General features: G+C 31.5%; 1 protein-coding gene across 17 annotated transcripts in view; it reads left to right on the top strand.

Moving 5' to 3' along the window:
- Positions 1-21,865, top strand: part of Pcdh15 (protocadherin related 15) — a 716,528-nt gene that overhangs the window by 673,591 nt on the left and 21,072 nt on the right. For 14 of the 17 annotated variants that reach the window (XM_077799359.1, XM_077799358.1, XM_077799357.1 and 11 more), the window contains 3 exons: positions 11,749-11,925; positions 19,036-19,254; positions 21,379-21,387. In XM_077799359.1, the coding sequence (XP_077655485.1) occupies positions 11,749-11,925; positions 19,036-19,254; positions 21,379-21,387 (405 nt within the window). The remainder of the gene's footprint in view (positions 1-11,748; positions 11,926-19,035; positions 19,255-21,378; positions 21,388-21,865) is intronic. The other 3 variants (XM_077799351.1, XM_077799353.1, XM_077799346.1) reach the window with 1 other exon arrangement.

Below are 21,865 nucleotides of genomic sequence, written 5' to 3'. Positions count from 1 at the left end.
AAAAAATAAATGAACAAAATATTTCCTATAATTATATCAAGAACCCTCTGTTTTTGTCTTTAATTCTAACAAAAATTAAAATGTTTGAACAATTGCTATTATTTTCAGTAAAAGATAAGGAGAATTTTACTATGTTGAATATATTTATATTATAGAATATAAATAATATTTTAATAGAAGATCCAATTAAAACATTATTTTTTTAGTTTTAAGTAAAATGAAGATATTCTTGCATTATCCACATTTGCCCTGTAAAAATAGTTATTAGCATATAAAAATTAACAAATAGTAAAGAGAATATTTTAAGAAAACAGTAAGATTGAAGGCTAGATTGAGATAGATTGAGAAAAATAAATAACATAAATAACACTTAAAGGTGTAAATATGTTGACTCTGATATTTTCAATTTAACTGTGGATTTGCAATTGATATTTTAAAAGAATTTAGAAATTATCTTACTAATTGACAAAAGAAATTACACAGAAATATTTTTTTTCTGTGACTTGAGGGGAAGTGGTTATTAATATTCTGTAAGAAAAATTCAATCATAAAACAATGAAAAAAGACCTATTCTAGCTCTCTACTGTACTTGTCTTTAATAAAAAATCTGGAAATTATGGAGAGAAGCAGAAAGATATAGAGTGGGTAAACTTAACTAACATTTATCTGTTTATGGTCTTTATATATCACATCATTCAGTTCAGGTTAGTTTGCAGAGCTTTGTCTCTCACCAAACAGAAAATAATTGGAAATCATAATATGAAAATAGGGCATTCTTGTATATTGTTTTATTACAACATTTAAAATAACAGTTGTTTTATAGAGATTTCCAAAAAACACAGTGGGGCCTTTAATTCTTTTGAAACTCTCTTTCTCTCTCTCTCTCATTTTCTCTCTTTCTCCATGTTTTAAATGAAATGAGTAATACAGCATTATATTGTTTTTATAATCCATAAGTTTGCCCAATAGAACATCTCATTAGTTTACAATTCAATCAAGATACAGTGTAACATAAATAAATATATCTTTTACTAGGGTAGCCACTCCACTCAGCAAAATTCAATCGTATCACCCCCCTCCCTCTTTTTGAGGTGCTGGAAATTGAACCCAGGGCCTCACACATGCTGAGAGAGTGGTCTACCACTGAGCTGTTCCTCAAGGTGCTTATCCTCTATTTTCTTAATCATGTCTATGATTCTTCTTTTAACTTTCTCCAATTTATTCGCAATTTACCTCAGACACTGCTGCTGTTTTATAATGTGAGAAATAAATTCAACCACATGTTTATATAAGAAAATTTTATTTGTATTGTTAATTTGATGAATGTATTTTAGTTGTTTTCATTTATGTCTCATGTATCTGAGGCTAAATTTAATTCTACTTAATATTCTACCTAATTCCAAAGAGAATTTAAGTGGCTTACAATGATTCAAGCAGTAAAACAAGATAAAATACATTGAAAATGAGTTCACAAAAATAAAGCAAACATAAAAGAAGGAAATTAAAACAAGCAGGCCTAATCAAATTGGTCACAAACTTGCCTTTCACCTTATCTAGACAAAAGTGAAAGACACAAGCAAACAAACACACACAAAGAAAAGAATAGAATGATTTGCAAAGGTAACAAAACATTACCATTTTTGGTAGAAAATCAGAATTATTTCTGAGTCTGATTTCAAATTAAGAGAAAATATTGTTATCGTATGGGTTAGGGTAGAGAGGTGACCATAGAATGTAATGAACCAAATGCTAAGGACTATGGGTAGTAGTAATTGGGTTATAATCTGAGGAAAGTCCCTATAGGTTTATAATAACGTAGCAAAGAAGTTAGGAATACAGTAAAACCTGTATTGTGTATTCCTCCAGCAGTCCCCAGTGACTTGATTCTTTTAGGAAGGCTTTTGAAAAATATTGACAAGTTCCTGGAGTGGAGATAGATAGTGCTACTAAAATATAAACCATTTACTTCCGCAAAAGTCTAAGCATTAGAGTTTACAATCATGGAACCTTAAAAATTCCTATAGCTAACACAAATGTAACATAGCCCTTTATTTGTTGGGTTATGTGTATTTAGTAGGTGTTTTCTAATTAGCTCCTTCTACACACTCTTTAAGTTATGTGTGGGTAGTGTTCCCATTCTGCAGAGGTATGCCCTAAAACTGAGAGATTGTGTAATTTCTAGAAACACGCAGATAGATAAGAGTGGAAGTTAATTTGAATGTGTATCTATAGACCAGCAGTAAACTGAGTTCTCTTTGCTGCATTACTTCTCAGGAGGTAAATCTGATTTAAAATTTAACCTGTTTTTCTTTAGAGTGAGCTGACCATGCAAGGTCATAAATTCTCATGAAAATGATACTTTCACTTTATTTTTCATTAGTACTGATGGGTAATTTAGAATATGGATGTTATAATAATTTTAGGGTAAAAAATGAAAGTTAAATCAACCATAAGTAAATATCTGTCTCAGCTATGCAATTATTTCAATTAAGACCTTACACTTTAGTTTTGTATAATGCAATATATGGCTGAATCCAATTGAAGATGCATGTATATATGAAACTGATTAAGTTGATGCTGTAAATTTAAATTCAGGGATAGGTACCTAAAATAACTTGGTTCAAGAACAAGAGAGCCAGTTTTTATTCAAAACCTTAGTTCTGATTTTAAATAAAGGAATTTTCTTAGGAAAAAAGTTAACATGTTTTTCAAAGTTTATTCTAAAAAGCTGCTTAAACTTTTATATTTTATATGATTTAGAATATGGTAGCACACTAAATATGTTCCCATAATAAAGCTTATATTATCTATACTGACATAGTTCCTTAGAAGTTTTCAGTTTTAAAATGCTTCTAAATAGTATATAATTATATAAATGTTCTGTGTATGTTGTAGATCTTTTAAATCATAGTGTAATGATGAAACTCTAAATTAAAATTTGATTTTTATTCAATAATTATTGCAATTATTCTAATTATTTTGCTAGTTTTTCACTTCTTAGGAGATCAAGTAAAGCTAGTTCTTTTGTTCTGAGGAAGTTTGCCATACTTGGACACTATTCTGTAATATATTTGACTATAGTATTTGTGTTTTAAAAAGATAAGTTGCTATCAACAATGTAAATTCAGGGCAATTATTTTGGTGGTCAGCCACCTTTAATTTATTCTTTTATAGTAAATATAATGGTTATGTTGTCATTTATTTTGTTTCTACCTGAATCTACATAATACTTAAATAACCTAGATAAGTAGTAGTCTACACAGTCCACACTACTGTATTTCTCTGTGCCTGCTGATGAAAAGGTAATATTGTTGAATTTTTACTATATTGAACAAATTCACTTATTTTAAAAGTATATATACCATAGTCTCTTCCTGTATGTGCATAAAAGAAAAGCAGTAGAACTAAGAAAAAAAGTCCTGTGTACCCCACACTGGATAATTCATGGTATCAAACAACTGGCAAAGCTTACACAAAATTTTTTGAAGTCAAGATAATTTTGCTATTGTTCATTGCTACATTCCTACCACATAGACCAGTACCTTATAAAAAGTGGGTATCATATTTTATATATGATAGATAGATATATATATATATATATATATATATATATATATATATATATATATATCATAAATAATGAATAAGGCTAAATGACATTGTTCCTGATTTGAACTTTTTTATTTCTAGGGATTTTCCACACCCAACTGTTTTTCACATATCCAAATTTTTTGGGGGGATGGGTATTAGGGGTTGAACCCATGGGTGTTAAACCACTGAGGTATGTACAAACTCCTTTTTTTTTTTTTTTTAAATTTCGAGACAGAGTCTCACCAAGTTGTCAAGTCTAGCCTTGAACTTGCAGTGCTCCCGTCTCGGCCTCCCAAGTCTCTGGGATTACAGGCATGCACAACTGTGCCTGGCTGTTCCAAACATATTTTTAAGAGTGATATTTCCAACATGCTCTTTCTTTCACATGGAATTCATTTCATTAAATGTATTCTACCCATTGTGCAATGGAAGACTTCTTCTTCAAAAACTTTTTCGAATAATAAATGCTCTTTTCTTCCATTTCAAAGCTCCCATTGCCTAGAACATTTTATTACATACAATTTTCCAAATTATCTTGTCCAGACTTTGAATATCTAATGTTTTTGGTACATTATTATTTTCTAATATCAGTAGATCATTTTTACTGAATTTTTAAAGAGTTTTTTCTTGTTTTAGAGCAATTTTTCATTCATAATAAAATTAAGAGGAAAATACAGAAATTTCCCCTATGTCTCATGCCCCACACATGCATACCCTTCTTTATTATCAACATCTTCCCATCACAGCAGTACATTTGTGACAGTTGAACCTGTATAACACATAATCATTCAAGTGTCATAGTTTAAATTAGGTTCTTACTTGGTACTCTATGTTATCTGGATTTATACAATGTATAATGACATATGCCCCCTTAAAATATCACACAGTATTTTCACTACCTTAAAAATTCTCTGTGCTCTATCTATTCATCCTTCTTCAACACAATCCCTAGCAAGTACTCAACTTTTTAATTTATTCTTAGTTTTGTCTTTTGTAAGATGCACATAATTTTCTCTTTGTATTTGGTGGGTCCAACCAATAGCAGATCAAAACTAAAACCAAACTATTCTTTACTGGATAAGTATAGACTTTCTTCTTGTTTACTCCCTAAACAATGTAGCAAAATAAATATTTACATGGGCTTTACCTTATATTATATATCATAAACAATCTAGATATATTTCAAAGTATATAGGAAGGTATTGATAAGCTGTGTGGAAAGAGTAGGTCATTTTCTACAGCATTATAGAACATTCAGAGGTTTTGAAGTTCACAGGCATCCTGGAACCAATCCCCCATGGATACTGAGGGAAAATTAGTTGGAAATATGCAGTATGGAGCCTTCTCAAGTTTGCTTCTTTCACTTAGTAATTGTTTAGATTGCTCCACATTTTTAGTGATGGATTACTCATTCCTTTTAGCACTTAATAATATTCTACTGACTGGATGCTCCACAGTTTATTTGTCATTCACCTACTGAAGTATTATTTGTAGCTTCCACGTTTGGGCAGTTTTGATGCAAGGCAAATCAAATAAACAATTTTCTATCAAATTATGTAGTAATCATTGCATCTTTAAGCATAAGGCAAAATGTGTGATCATTAGAATCACAAAGACAGATTGAACTAGAGACCAGGACAAACATACACATATTACTGCCATGAAACAATTAAAAAATAATTTGTGCTTTGGTATTGCTATATTTTAAAATGCATAATGTTAGTTCCAATGTACAATAAATTCAGACTCACTTTAACAAAATGACATGTATTGGAAGACTGTTGGTAGTTCAATTCACTAAGAGAATTGAAAGAAGTGGAAAATGTTTAATAACAAGGGCAACTCTAAAGGCTAGAGAAGCAAGAACTCTAAGAATAGTTTATAGGCAGTGTCCACCTGGTGAAGACATATCTTACAAGGACAAATTTCAATTATATAAAACTCTTTCTCTTTGATTCTAAAACCAACTTTGAAAGAATGAGTGACATGGTTTGGTCACATGTAGTCTGTTTTGACCTGGAACTAGGGGACTACAAGATTCCTGATTTATGTCTTGCAAGGTGTGACTGTTGGAGACAAGGTTAATTTCTCAAATCAAAATCAGACTGTTTTCAGGGAAAGAAAATAAATGCCAGTCAGACAAGAAATAATGTCTTCTTTTTGGCTTTAATGAATATTATATGCAATTCCTATGTCATAGATAACACAGTCTTATGCATATTTTTGTGTGTGTGATAGAAATAACTGATTCAAGCAGCCTGTGACTCTATCTTCCCATGAGTCCCAGTACACAGGATGGCATTTCATTAACAGGGAGCAAAAATCTTCAATTGGTTAGGGCTTGTTTGTTACTGCTATTTTTAGTGGCAGCAAAGGAAATGGTTTAGACATTACTTATTATTTTACAGTTTGCTTGAACAGTTTTTAATTATAATTAAGTAGTGTTGACCAGATTTCACACAAATTAACTGAAAGAAATTTGACAAATACAATCAGAGATTTGGGGACCTCTTGGCTGGCTCACACTGCATCTTAGTCTGCTCAGACTGCCATGACAATGTTACAGACTAGGTGTCTTTAACAGCAGATATTTATTTTCTCACAGTTCTAGAGATCTGTGGAAGTCCAATATCAAGGTGCAGTAAGGTGAATGCCTGGTGAGGGCTCTCCCTTTTGGTTGAGTACTCTCATTGAGTACTCCTTTGGAGGGAGAAGGGAGCTTCCTAGTGTCTCTTCTTCTAAAGACATTAGATCAAGGCTCCACCCTTAGGACCTCATTTAACCTTATTGTTTTTCTGGAGAGCTCATATCCAAATACAGCCACAGTGGGAGATTAGGACCTTCACATGTAAAGTTTAGACGGATGCAAACATGAAGTCCATAACACATTGGGACAGAAAAGGGAATAATAAACATTTTTTGCTTCACACTGAGTTTGCTAAAACTCCATTGCATTTCACATGTCTTAGTTGTTGATACACAGACTTATATAGGAAGAATAAAGAGAAAATTGGAGTAATAATTTCTATAATTGCATTATATGTCAAATAAAGACAAATTTGGATTTAAGCAAGAAGAGATGGTATTCCAAAGGATTATTGTAGGAAGGGTGAAAGAATGTGCTAGTGGAAGGAGGACTGTTGTAATGGTGAATTCTCTGACCAAGAGGTCTGCAAATATCTCAAAGCTAAGGGAGAAAGGGATTTTCTTTTACAGGGAGGAGTAAATGAGGCTAGAAAGAATTGGGTGTGGGGAAAGTAAGATGACCATACAATAAAGTATATATTAGAGAATGTGTTACCCAGACATCAGCCTATTTTATCAGGGAACTAAAGAAGAGGTTGTATGAGGTGTTGGTGTAATGGGGGGATCAGGGTAAGTGGGGGTTGAGGGTCAGCCTAAGGGGATCAAGGAAAGAGAAAATTTAACCCATTAAATCTACTGAGTCACCAAGTTTTTAAAAAGTTTGGCTAACGAAAAAATTGATTTGATTTTATCAATCATTAGTGATAAAACAATTCACCTAATCATTCATAAAATACAGAATTGAAATGTGTTTGGCTTTCTTATAAATAAACCAGGGACCACCCTGAGTCTTATATAAGTCATGGTAAGAAGGCTGAATTCTTTGCAGTGGTTTCTCTGAACAAAGAAGGGTAGGAGGACTCCTAATTATCACTGTTTTCAAGGAACACAAGGCACAGGTAAAATTCACTAGTTAGCTCTAAGAGGAAATTTTGCCTGAATCCAAGTTTGGTATTTTACAGGAAATGTAATTAATAAGCATGCTATTTTTTAAATTAATTTTTTAATTTTATATATGACAACAGAATGGATTACAATTCTTATTACATACATAGAGCACAAGAGATTTTTCATATCTCTGGTTCTATACAAAGTATATTCACACTAATTCATGTCTTCATATACGTATTGTGGATAATAATGTCCATCACATTCCACCATCATTTCTAACCCCATGACCTCTCCCTCCCCCCCACCCCTCTGCCCTATCTAGAGTTCATCTATTTGTCCCATGCTCCCTCTCCCTACCCCACTATGAATCAGCCTCCTTATATCAGAGAAAACATTCAGCATTTGTTTTTTGGGGACTGGCTAACTTCATTTAACATTATCTTTTCTAACTCCATCCATTTACCTGAAAATGCCATGAGTAATTTATATTCCTTGCTTTGTGTCCAGGAAACACTATTCTTTTATAGATACAAAAAATATGTGTGTTTTTGAGTCAGATAATAAATTACTCAGTAATTATAAAATTATAAAATATAGGCCCCATCCCCAATCCCAACCCCCCCAAATAGTCTAGGTTCCTTTGAATTAAGCTTTATAAAACTAAGGGATACTTCCAAAAATAATTATCATGCAAAATCAATGATAAGGAAGAGAAAAGATATATAAGAACTTTCTATGTATTTTGGAAATTGTCCCTTTTCAGATATTTGGATTGCAAATATTTTCTCTCACTGTGGTGGTGACCTTCTTGTTTTGCTGAGTTTTCTTTTGTGCTACATAAGTTTTATAGCTTGTATTATTCCCATTTAGATATTTGTGGTTTTGTTGCCTGTGACTTTGTTATCATACTAAAGAAAGCATCCCTAAAACCAAGGTCAAGACATTTACTTCTATGTGTTTTTCTAGATTTTGTGGTTTCAGACCTTATATTCAATTATTTAAATTCATATTTAGTTACTTTTTGTATAGGGCAACATCCCCTTACCCCTGCCAAAAATGGCCATAGGACTTGACTAGACATTTCTCAAAAGAATACATGCAAATGGACAACAGGTATGTGAAAAGTGCTCAACATGTCTAATTATCGTGAGAATACAAACCAAAACCACAATAAGATATCACCTTACAACTATTAGGATGGATGTTACCATAAGAGAAAAAAGAAACGTTTTGGTAAGGTTGTGGAGAAAATGGACCAATTACACACTGAAATATCAGGCCATGTAAGCACAGTGGAAAACAGAATGGAGGTTCCCCCAAATAAGAAAATATAATTACCATATGATCTAGCACCTCACTTCTAGGTATATATCTAAAAGAGCTGAAATCAGGATGTTGAAAAAATATCTACATGCCCACGTTCATTGCAGTTTTATTCACAATAACCTCATTATAGGATCAACAAATGCATCCACAGAAAGATGAGTGGGTAAAATAATGTGATATATACATACAATATATTGAATGAATGTATAAATAAATAAATAAAATCTTCCCACTTAACTCTTACCTGAGTTTTCCTGTAATTTTGTTATATAACTGTATACCCAGCTTAATTGTTTTAATTTTTTTTATTTCTGAACATATAGACTTACATGTGGATATTTTTTCCTAAAGAAATTGAAGGAGAGAAGATGGAGAATTAAAAGATTTTTTTAAAATTATGACTATATTGTTTTTATTATGTGTACTCTAAGTAATTCAAACTAAATAATAAGAAAAATCACAAATGTTTAAGTTATACTACCTTAACCTAAGCATTATTAACATTGTGTAAACATCTTCATAGACATCTCTTTTGATTTGTTTCTGAAGATATAAATATTATAGATTAGATAGAGATCATTTCAAATTATCTCTCTTTAAATATGTTTACATATATTTATATATACATATCCACATAGATATGTATGTATATGTGAAATAAATGCATGCATACATAATGAAATTATATATATGCAATATATGTAATGAAGATAGATGTAGAAAATGCTTAATAAATACATATCGATAGTAGGTTGAAGATAGGATTTTACAAAATGTGCTTTTATAAAAAAGTATTACGTTGGATCTGTGGCACACACCTGTAATCCCAGGAGCTGGGGAGGCTGAGTCAGGAGGATCACAAATTCAAGGCCAGTCTCAACAATAGCAAGGCACTTAGCAACTCAGTGAGACCCTGTGTCTAAATAAAATACAAAATAGGGCTGGCGATGTGGCTCTTTGGTTGAGTGCCTCTGAGTTCAATCCCTGGTACAAAAAAAAAAAAGTATTAAATTCAGGTTTCCATAAGAAAAAACTTTAGAAAGAATTTGAATTAGGATACATTCTTTTTATCATAAGATATATTTCATCCCAAAAGTTCCAAGAAAATAATGTTCAGGAAGAAGGCATTATTGCATGTTTTAAATGTTATCATTTATTTTAGACTTCATTGACTTATAATTCTCTGAAATCTTAAAGGAATCAGTACAGCAATTTTTCATTCTACATCTAATTTTTTCTTAATGTGATTCTGCAGTATTGCACTGAAACACGGTTGAATATACAGACTTACCAGAAATGTTTCTTCATTGTAGCACAGCATACAGTTAATCCATACATACATGAGGAATTTCCTCCAATGATATCAAATAATGCCAAAAGGATCTGCAGAAGATATAAATTGTTAAACTAAAAGAATGGGACAGCTAGCCCACATTCTACATTTTTTTAAATCATGTACTCACATTTGTTTGATTTTTTTTGTGATTCAGTTGTACCAGTAATATGCTTTACTAATAGTTTTAAAAATTAATTAAATATTTTTAATTAGATTCAAGGAATAAACCTGTTAATGCAAATACTAGAACCAAATTTTTAGCTACAATCATAATATCAATAATTATAATTTGTGAAACCCTTGCTATCTGGAAAAAAATGTTTAAAGATTTTTGTAAAATCTTTAGTTCACTGAATGCACACAAAACTTTATATAAGGAATGATGTTTTCATTTTGTATTTAAGGAAACTGAGACTTTAAGAGCTTACAATTATTTGTCTAAGATGATGTCATTGATGTGTAAAGGGTGAAAACTGAATCCAAGCTTTGTGCTCTTCAGTGCTATGTTACTACTGTTTGCATCTTTATTCTTCACAAGAATCTCATCAGAAACAATTCTGTAAGATGAAGAAGCCATGAGTGTGGGATGATGAGAGAAAAGGAGAACGAACAACCTTCAACTGAACTCATTTATAAAATGTGAAAACAAATGGACAGAGCATTTCACTACCATTGGCAGCGTCCCCTGGCATACAATCACATAGCCATTTCCTCCAAAGTTTAATATCCTGATTGTTCTTGTAATAAGGGCAAGCCAAGCACATGCCAAACTCTTAAGGCAATTTATTTTTAACAGAGCAGAAAGTAGGTCAATTTGATATCTTAAGCAAAAGTTATTTCCAGATGTGTTAGAGGATTTTAGAATATGTCATCTACCCAAGAAAATATTTCACAGTTGGACTCCACCAGGAGCACTGAATGTAAAGGCAATGTAAACATATTTGTCACATATAGTTAAACACTGAACATTGAAATGTTCATAAATAATTAATGTCATTCCAATATTAATCTACAAGAAATTGCCATATGTAGAAAAATAGAAAACAAATACTTATAGGGTAGTAAATTGTATTTTCAATTAAAATCAAGTTATACGATTGGAAGAATTGCAATTTTCAGAAAATCACCCATTAGTTAATATTATATCTGCTTTTTCTATCATTATTCTGATATGACATGGTATATTTCTTAGCTGACTGTGTTCACCTAAATAGCTTCTGATATTTGCATGACATATTTTTATCTTAATCTTGTAAACTTACCACGCAAAATATGTCAACATTTTCTCATTGCTATAATGCCCTCAGGATCTTTGTACCCTTAAAAAAAATCAGGTATTCTAATCCTATACCTTAGCAGGTAGCTCTTCCAGGTATTTCAGACATAGGTGGGAGGTGTAATTTATGACATTGACTATGTGAGGTCAAGAGTCCAAAGACCCCCTTGGCTCCTTTAAAGCATAGACAGCTTTATTTGTACAACATATTGGCCTTTCCCATGGGCCACATAAAAGCTTAAATGGTATCATAAATTCAAAAATCTAGACTTAAATAGGACGTGGTTGATGACCTTTTTCTACCTTATTTGACTTCCAGCATTACTGGGAGTTAAATGCTGAAAAAAAAGTCTTTTATTTTGTTGTTGTTCTTTCCTTCAAGGGTTCATGTTCAGTAAACATTAGCAAAAACCAGGCTGCCATCATTTTTTATTTCCCAAATGTCATTTCAAGTTGAGGGTGATTTTTTTTTCCCCTAGTAAACCCATCGTAATGTCATGTTTTTACTTTGTTTGATTTATAGGATTTTGGATCGCTATGTTCAGGATCAAATTCCTGGTGCCAAGGTGGTGGTAGAATCCATTGGTGCTCGCCGGCATGGGGATGCCTTTTCTTTAGAAGATTACAGCAAATGTGACCTGACTGTCTATGCAATTGATCCCCAAACCAACAGAGCCATTGACAGAAATGAACTTTTTAAGTAAGTATATTTTATTATCATTTTTCATCATCATTCTGGTTATGATAGCACCCTGGATAATTGTAATTTAATTATAAGTACTTAAAGTTTAAAACACACCAAAATGTTGTTGCAAGTGAAGTGCAAGTAATAAATCACAGAGAAAATCTAGGTTCCTCACCACTAAGTTTTCAAGTCCAAGTATGAGCTACAGTGACTTCAGAATATATGGGTAACAAAGAATCTGTTATATGCAAGAAATAACTCTTTGAGGTCACTTTAGGACTGGGTACATAAACTCAATGGTAGAGTGCTTGCCTAGAGTGTTAGGTAATGGGGTTGATCCTCAAAATACAGAAAAGAAGAAAAAAAGAAGAAGAAAGAAAAAGAAAAGAGAGAGAGAGAGACAGACAGACAGACAGCGCACATTCCCTTCATGTTAGGGCCTCACTCTTACTTTAAGACCGTGCCTGTTTGAGAGGAAAATACAGATTCCTAAAGCAGCAGTTTCCCTGCAACAATTCAGTAGACTTGACTGTTAAGACGAAATCTAGCTTTCTAAGAAGTCTGTTGAGTCAACAACTCAAAAATCATGTCTATAGTACATATTTTCCCCGCCTTGATTTAGGGGTGGAGAACAGAGGTAAAAATCACACCCATTTAAGACTATACCTATGTGTATTTCATCCCAGTGTAACCTTAGAGTGAACTTGAATATTTGAGTTAAATATCCTTAAAAAATGGAGATCAGAATCTAATAAAATGCTGCTGCATATTTTCCGTTGGATTTTATTCTAGCAGTCGAATCTTAAAAAACAAACAAACAAAAAAAAAAAACTATCTTTTTCTGCTTTACTCTAGTGACATCTAGTGTCTAACAGATTCTTGGACTATAATTCAATTTAAACATTTTTAATTTAAAATATATGTTGAATATGAGGTCATATGCATATATTCAAAATATTTATTTGTGTATTTACGCATACTTACACAAAATTTATTCCCAAAGTCATGGTTTCAGAATTTAAATTTGTCTATACATACCAACCAGCTTAGAAACATGTTCATGTTCAAATTTACACGTATCATATATGTCTACATACGTTTGTTTATTTAGAAAGTACCTACTTATTCATTTTTACTAAAATCCATACACTCTCAATTTAGTTTAGTTTTAAGTCTGTTCATCAACAACAATTCTTTGCTTCTATTTTAGCAAGAACATAATGATTTGATATCAATGTAATTTTAAAAAGCCATTGTTATTAAGTTTGTTATTTAACAATTTATTTTAAGAGATTTTAATGCAAGTCAGTACACTTACCACTGTTTGGAAATAGAGATGACTGAAGTGGTAACTCCCTCAGGCTATATAATCACTCTCCAAATGAAGTAACATTTAGACCTACAAAGCCAATTTTGTGCATTTTATTATTTTAAAAATTTATGTGGGGCTAAATTACAGAAAGTCTTTCTGTTGTAAATATTAGAATTTTTCTTTTAAAAATGTTCATCCTTTTTCTGTGTTTTCTATGTAAACTTGTTTTATCTTAAAATTTGATAATAGATTGAGTTTAGAATTATTTTCCTAAGTGTAAAAAGACTATTTTTTGGGGACATATACCTGGTTTTAAAAAGAAAAATAATAGGAATTATAATTTGAATTATACTGTCAAACATGTTAGGGATACAATATTTGGAAAAAACAGTAGAGAATACTGATGAATTTTAAAAACATAGTTTATGCTGAGAAGAGGGTAGAGTTGCCACAAATTATTAAAATTTAGCCTTACCAGTTTTTATCTTGAACCACTATCTGAGAAATACTGGTCTCATTTAACATTTTAATTGTTCCTTGAAATACTTTACAATAAAATTTTATACACACAAGATTTCCAAGGCTGCTAATGTACACGTATCATCATTAATAATGATTAATAATAAAAGTTACTGAAAATTTAGTTTTTAACACTGGACAAGTATTCCAGAGTGTTAAATTGTTATCAAATCTCCAGGGCAGTGGATATAGGGTTATTCTTTCAATTTTTCTTTATCCTTAAATCTAAGTAACTGAAGATGTTGGAATTCTCAGGTCATATGATTAGAAACAAATAATAATAAAATCAACAATAATAATTACTTTAGTAAGTTAACCTTAATATTATAAAATGGCTTTAAGTTAATCAAACATAAAAAATAAAACACTTTACAGACATGGAGATGACTGGAATGATTCTTAATGACATATAAATGATTTATATTGCTTGGCAAGTCTATTGGTATTTTGATTTTTGTGTATTTGTGGATATGTGAGTTGATTAATTCTCTGTAATAAATATATATCACTTTTATCTTGTTTTGAACTTATTGTACCCACATTTTTGTTTGTTTCTTTATTTTTGGTATTTTTATTGTTTTTCTTTCTAGAATATTCCTCAAAATTTTCTCTTCAAATACTTACCTTTTAAACCATTTTTGAGATGCAATTCCATGTAATTACCCACTTAACGTGGTGTTTAATCCAGTAGTTCTTAGTGTTCAGAGTTGTGCAACCATTACCATAATCAATTTGAGAACATTTTATCACATAAAAGGAAAATTTATTAAAATTATTTGTTATTTCTGATTTCTCCAAACTGGACTCAAATAACCATCATCTACTTTTTGTGTATTATATTTGCCCAGTCTAGAACCATTTTTGAAATACTCCTCTTAGATAAGAATGAGTATTGTGGAAATCTTTACAATACCCCAACCTGCGGATTGAGTACAATCCGTTTCAGAATAGTGATAGCCTTCTTCACAGAGATATGGGGGAAAAAAAGAGTCCAATTTCATATGGAAACAGAAAAGACCTGAATAGCCAAAGTAATGTTAAGCAAAATGAACAAACTCAGTACACTACCTGGCTTCAAAATATACTGTAAAACATGCTACTGCCATCAAAACACACATAGACCAATGAGCAGAACACAGTCAGAAATAGGTCTACACCTTTACACCCACCTGCCTGACAAAGACGACAATAATTTAGACTTGGGGAAAGAACAGTTTTCAATAAATGTTGCTAGTAATACTGAGGATCTTCACATAGTGGTTAAGCCCCATTTCCTCTTTATTCCCTTTCTGGGACTGCAATCAGAATCCAGTTTTCCTTATGGTGTTTGGATCTCTATTCTGGTGCTCCTCCCCTCCCACTGTTATCTTCGTGTTTTAGTTTAGATACTTTTTCTTGCCCTATTTTTAAGTTATGGATTCATCTATGTAAGCCTGTTGATGAGTTCATTAAAGAAATTCTTCATCTTAATGTTGTTTTAAATAGAAATCTTTAGCATTCCCATTAGATTATTTTTCATAGTTTCCAACATTGTACAGAATCTCTCCATGTTCACATATGCTTTCCACTTTCTCCTGAATTCTATTGTGTATTCTTCAGAGTAGTATCCAAGTTCCTTTCTGGTATCCAATATCTAGGTTATCTGTGTCTGGTTCTCTTATTTTCTTTCTTACTTGACTAGTATGCTTCTTTTCTTTTATAGTCTATTTGTGTTTTATTTGGTTGACTACCAGATATGTAAAACAGTAAGAACTAATGGGGAGTGTATGTCAGTACATGCACACATCCCCTTTTCTGTTGAGTAAATCTATTCAGGAGTTATATTTTGGAACAGTCATTACTTTCAGTGTGTTACAAAGTTCACATTTTCTCCTGGTGGAATGTGGTTGACACATTCTTAGAATAGAGACTAAAGTGCTGGGGTGTTCTCATACTCCTTCCTCAACCCTTCCCTGCTAATGGTCCCTGCAGCCCTCTGCCATGGAGAGAGTCCTCCCCTTCCTCTTTTCTCTCTAGTAGTATTATGCTGCTCTTCCATGTGGCTTGGTTCCAATCTTAATCCAAGGATGGGTGTGGGATGGGGGTTCCTTTGATTATCATCTATAAAAACCAGATAGGTTTCAGAAAAGACATCCCCATTGCCTTATGTTGCAGTATGAAAATTTAAGTTAAGAATATATGTACTTTCAAAACCAAAATTGAATTAGCTGGGCCATTATTTCTTATATTGGAAGACTAATCTAGCTAATCCTTATGTAGCTGTGTTCAGACATTGGGCTGGTGTTTTTCAGATTTTGCCCTCTCCATCTTATGACAGCCACACATTGCGTTGGATAAGGTTTTTTTTTTTTTTTTTTTTTTTTTTTTTTTTTTTTTTTTGCTAAGTGTGAGTCCTTTGTATTTCCCCAACCAGCATGAAACCTCTACTTTGTACTATTTCAAAGGATACTAGGCCCAGGGGACCTACTGTTCCTCTTTTAGGTATAGTCAATTTTGGTTTACGCAAAAGTAAAACATACACCTTCACCTGAACTCTAGAGAAGGGGATGGTTTACGCGTAGGAGATCATTTCTGGGAAATGGCCTCGTGTTTCTGCCCATGCCACAGCTTTAACGGATTCTTTCTTTCCTGTTCTTGCACCGTGAATGAAATTTTTCTCTTGTCTCTTATCTCGTTCCTAATCTCTCTTGTATACATCCATGGAAAAGAGTTTCAGAGGGAGTAAAAATGCCTCTTTATTTGTGGGTTTCTGTTGCTTTAATCTTACAACGAATATACACATACTAGTTTATCAAAATATTAGCTTATTTTTTTCTCATTTTCTTTTATGGCTTTATAAAATACATCTCATTTGCCTGATAAAATTCCAAAGAGCAATAAAACAAAATTCACCATGTTGTAAGAAAAAAAAATGTTTTGACTCAAAAATATTTAACTAGTCAAGCTGCTCTAAATGTACAAAAAGTAGATCAGTAGTCTAGATAACAGTTCAAAGGGGAACACCTGTATGAATAAGAATTCTTACATGGTTTGAACAAGAGTCCAATAAATTGAGATCTGTCAAATCAATTCCATTTGAAAGGGGCAGATTATCCCTGCAAGTAATGATCATCTTCTGGTTCTGATCTTTCCCAGTTTTAAAAAATATATTTCTTGTGATTCAATTCTTAATCTATACTTCATTGAGAATATATTTCTTTATCTGATAAAAATATCAAACAAAATGATTAAAACTTTACTATATTGTTCTACAGGTAAAAATCACCTAGGAAAATTGTTATAAAAGGTTTATTTTTCATCTATAAATACCAGATATGTTTTTAAAAGGCATCCTAATTGTATTATATTGCAGTATGAAAATTTAAGTTAAGAAAGTATGTAGCTTTAAAACCAAAATTGAATTATCTGGGCCATTAGGTTTCTTAAACTGGAAGACTAATAAACTAGCTATCGGAATTCATCTGATACCAAGCATCTTGTTTTCATATATGAAAGTTCTGAACGGGGTTTTAAATAAATTTAAAATTTTCATGGTCGGGCTGAAAATTAGAACAAATAGTTTCAAAAAGGCATAAATACACTGTAAAAGTGCAAAAACATGACATTTGGCTATTTTTAAATTTGATACAAGAGAAAATTATGTGTGTTCTGGGGAATTGTGGATGTTTTCCTATAATGTACGGTATGTTGCTTAAATCAAGTTAAACGTACCTATTTTCTTAAACATATCATTTCCTTATAGTGAAAATATTCAGAATCCTTTCTTCAAGCTTTTTGAAATATAAAGTCCATAATATTTATGGTCATCCTACTATGCAAGAGATAATTAGAATATTTTACTTGTGCCTGATGCCAGGGGACACTCCTATAATCCCAGCCTCTTGGGAGGCGGAGGCAGGAGGATCAAGAGTTCACAGCCAGTCTGAGCAAAAACAAGATGCTAAGCAACTCATTGAGACTCTGTCTCTAAATAAGGATAGGGGTATGGCTCAGTGGTCAACCTTTCCTCATTTTCTCACCTTTCTGCTCTCCCTAGCCTTTGGTAACTACCATTTTATATTTTGTTGATAAAATTTAGAGCCATTTAAAGCTTTTTTTCACAAGTCTTTATGTTTTCCATGGTTTTCAACTTAAGGATGGTAACTTTGTATTAGTAAACACAATTTTAAAATATTTTTACTCTTTTATGCTTTATAATCAAAATGTTATAACAACATTTTTAATTAAAAAATGATTTTTTAGTATACCTAAATCTTAGCAGTGAGTATAGTTGCTTTGCATCACAGAGGCTTGTGTAATTTTCTTTTTCTTGAAGTATTTCATTTTTTCCAATTTTTAATATTAAAACATTGGACTTTAAATAAAAAATCCTAAAGAATTAAGAATAACTAAACATCTTTGGTTCTGTAGTATTAAGAATATAAGTGTACTGATTTTAACATTTATAAAAGACTGTAAAGAAGTTACCCAGGAATTTTGAAAAAATATATTGCCTACTAATCACAGTATAAAATATATAGACAAATAATAAGATTAAGTGATAATTATTCCCTGATTCTCCTCGACAGTGTAATATCTATAGTTAACATAGTGTTATTTAGAGGAAAGATTTTCAAGAATAATTGGATTAACTTGGCCACTATTTCTTGTCTTCCTGACTACAATAATTTCTACCTGTATCATTGATTTAATCTTTTTTCCCAGGCAGAAAAATATTTGTTCATGTTCTTCCTATAAAACATTGTTTCACTTTGAGGTTTGAGAATGTTGGCATTTAAGATGATGTGGCAGAAAACATTTATTGTGAATCTCAAGATTTAGGATGGAGTCTCAGACTTATTTCCATAATGGTGTCAGAATCTGGGCTGTAGTCCATCAGTATTGTGTGTCTTCAAGATCATCTTGAAGACACAAGAGAAAATGAATGAATATAATTTTAAACAGTGCTGTCTACTTTGGAATATTATATTATACTCCATCTGAATACCTTAATGATGTCAATTATTTTGATGTTGGAGGTTTAGTGATATTAAAAGTAAGGGACATTATCATTAACAGCATTGATTTATACAGATATATACTTAACTCTTCTTTATTGCTGATTCTTCTTATACATTAAGTGATAATTATTCCATTTCTTGATTCTCCTCCACAGTGTAATACCTTTATTATTCATAACACTCTCAGTTTGTTTTAAAATTAAAGATAATAAAATATTTTATAGTATTATTTCATTTTAAAATGGCCCTTTCTTTTCTAGTGTCATTAATTTTACTATTTATCTAATCATAAAGATTTTTGGATGGCAAGCTGCTTGATATCAATAAAGATTTTCAACCATATTATGGGGAAGGAGGGCGCATTCTGCAGATCCGGACTCCAGAGGCAGTGACCAGCATTAAAAAGCGAGGAGAAAGTTTAGGATACACAGAAGGGGCTTTGTTGGCTCTGGCCTTCATCATCATCCTCTGCTGTATTCCTGCCATCTTGGTGGTCTTAGTCAGCTACAGACAGTAAGTATTCAAGGACACTAAACATGGATTGTTCTTTGAAGACCTATAGAAAATCATCTCTTGTAATGTGGCTTTGTAGTTGAAAAATATTGGTAATTCAACCATCCTGGGATTGCTTTATCTTTTTTGAACCAAATCACCTTCCTCAAAAGGAAAACATTACAAGTTTTCCACAAGCTTCTCATGTACAGCTCAAGGTCCCTGTGCTCCTAATATAATCTCATTCAGTAGGATGATTAGCTTATTTCCTGTGGTTTTATTCATTCTTTGGATTAAATCCCTCCTGAGAGAAGCTCATAAGTATCCGAGAGAATATAACAATATAATCTTATATCCATATACCCATTTTACAAAGTTCCAAACAAAGGTATGAAACCTCACATATTGCCATAATAGGTTTTCATCCATATGGCTAAATTTACCTCCATGCAGATGATGATAGTGTTAACAAAATCATAATAAAATCATAGCATATCACATGTAATTCTCCATGTGGTTTCTTCCTTCCTTGATCTAAGCTGTCTTATAATAACTGGTAACATGTTTTGACTGAGTAGAGCCTTAATTTTCCATTTCCTACAGTGAAACTCTTCCATTTATAATATCTGTGCTTAAAAAGTTATTTGACCCTTCAAAATAATCAAGTAATTATTACTATTTAAATGTATATAGTTAAGGCACACTAGCAATATCCTTGATTTGATATTAGGTATCAGAAACTTTGTGACTGATGCATACACATTTTAAATATATCTCTACTGAAAAAAAATAGAAAGCTGGTCAAGAAGTTAGGTAACTCTGAGGGTGCTACAAAGAGAAAATAAATAACAGAAATCATGAATTATATAAATTACTTGATGTAACAAGTAGTAAGAAATAGTAGTAGAGCTGTTATTAATTATGTAAAATGTTTACTGAAAAAGTAAACTCTCAAACACTGAAAACTTCCTTCTGAATTGAGTATGGTAAGGTGATTTCAACCTGAAGTTGGAAAATTATGATCTACATGAAGATATTAGAGGAATATTTTCATCACAAAAACAATGTGAAGTTGCCAACATAATATTTAGGTTGATATATTGGAGCTTAATGTTTCCTTAATATGTCAATCAATATACTAAATCTGAACAAATGATACTGGGGAAATTATTTTAGATTATTAATCCACTAATCCAATATTAATTTTCAAGTTTATTCTGTATCATTAGTTGTCCTTTTTCATCCATCTTTTTCCCCAAGGAGCAATTTTATATCCTGATAGGAAAGAAAATTACTGAGAAAAGTTCTTATATTTGACATGCAATGCAGTGATCAAAACTGAAGCATTCATGTGATATTATCAGCAGTCTGAAATTAAAAAAATTAAGATGCTTATACTTAAATGTTTTATAGATGATTATTTAATTTTCTTTTGAGTACACATTTATTTCAGTTATTACTTTTTTTTGTAGATTAACAGAATCACACAAAACGAGTTTTTCTCTGCTCATATATCAAAGAAAAATTCTAACATGTAAAGACCTAATGTTTGTACCTTCAAATTTTGCCTGTAAATAAGATTAAAATGGCTAGCTATTCTTTTATATTATGATGTGTCTTTGAAATTTGCTAGGTATAAAAAAGAACAAAGCAAATATGATGAAAATTGTAATGAATTTGATGCTCTGCAGTTCTACCTTCCAATTTCAGCTTCAAAGTAAGGCCAAGAGTGTAATCAGTGCTTCCTGTAAGACTCACTTCATTCCTTTAATTTTCTTCAAGCTGAGTGAACCAACAAGTCAATTAGAAAGACCAGATCATCTTCAATTTTTCATTTCTGTTAGAATTGAAATTCACGTCACTGTGTTTTAATTCAGTTTTTCCCATTCCATTTAGCTCATTTATTTATTTTCCTGTAATGAATGTTTTAGCCCCTTTTATAACTATAATGGTAATAATGAAGTGCTTCCCACTTTCACTTTTTGAATTGAAATCCTTAGTCTCCCTACTATATCATTAATGGTCACTATGAGTTTAACCAGTAAATTATTCATGATTTAGAATAAGTTATATGTTAAAATATTATGAGCACAATATCTCTAATGTAGTTTTCTCTTTTTTCTTACTCATTGCTTTCCTAAACAGGTTTAAAGTGTAAGTATAATTATGGATATTTTGCACATGATTTTATGTAACAGAAAAATAGAAACCATATATCATGTTGATCAAATGGTCATCCTGTTCAAAACTATGTTCTAATTATTTGACTGGCATTTATAATAGTTGTGCACTCTTTGGTTTGATGTATATGGAATTGAGCTGATTTTAGAATTGGATATAACTGAAGTAAATATGAAATAAAGTGTTCTAATCATTTGTACCCTTTAGCAATATGTGCCCATAATAATAAAAAAACAGTGATCCATCTCTAACACAAGAATCACAAGTATTCCTAAGAATAAAAAAAAATACAACATCTAACCAAATCTCCCTTCTGTATGTGCACACCTCATAGCCTCTGTGAAGTAATGTCAAAAGTATTTGAACAGTTTTTAAATAACTTTTCTCATGTTGATCAAATGGTCATCCTGTTCAAAACTATGTTCTAATTATTTGACTGGCATTTATAATA

The sequence above is a fragment of the Urocitellus parryii genome, chromosome 5 (assembly GCF_045843805.1).
Source record: "Urocitellus parryii isolate mUroPar1 chromosome 5, mUroPar1.hap1, whole genome shotgun sequence".
Classification (NCBI taxonomy): domain Eukaryota; kingdom Metazoa; phylum Chordata; class Mammalia; order Rodentia; family Sciuridae; genus Urocitellus; species Urocitellus parryii.
Note: the sequence above shows the minus strand (reverse complement) of the source record. Positions and strands in the feature narration are given on the sequence as shown.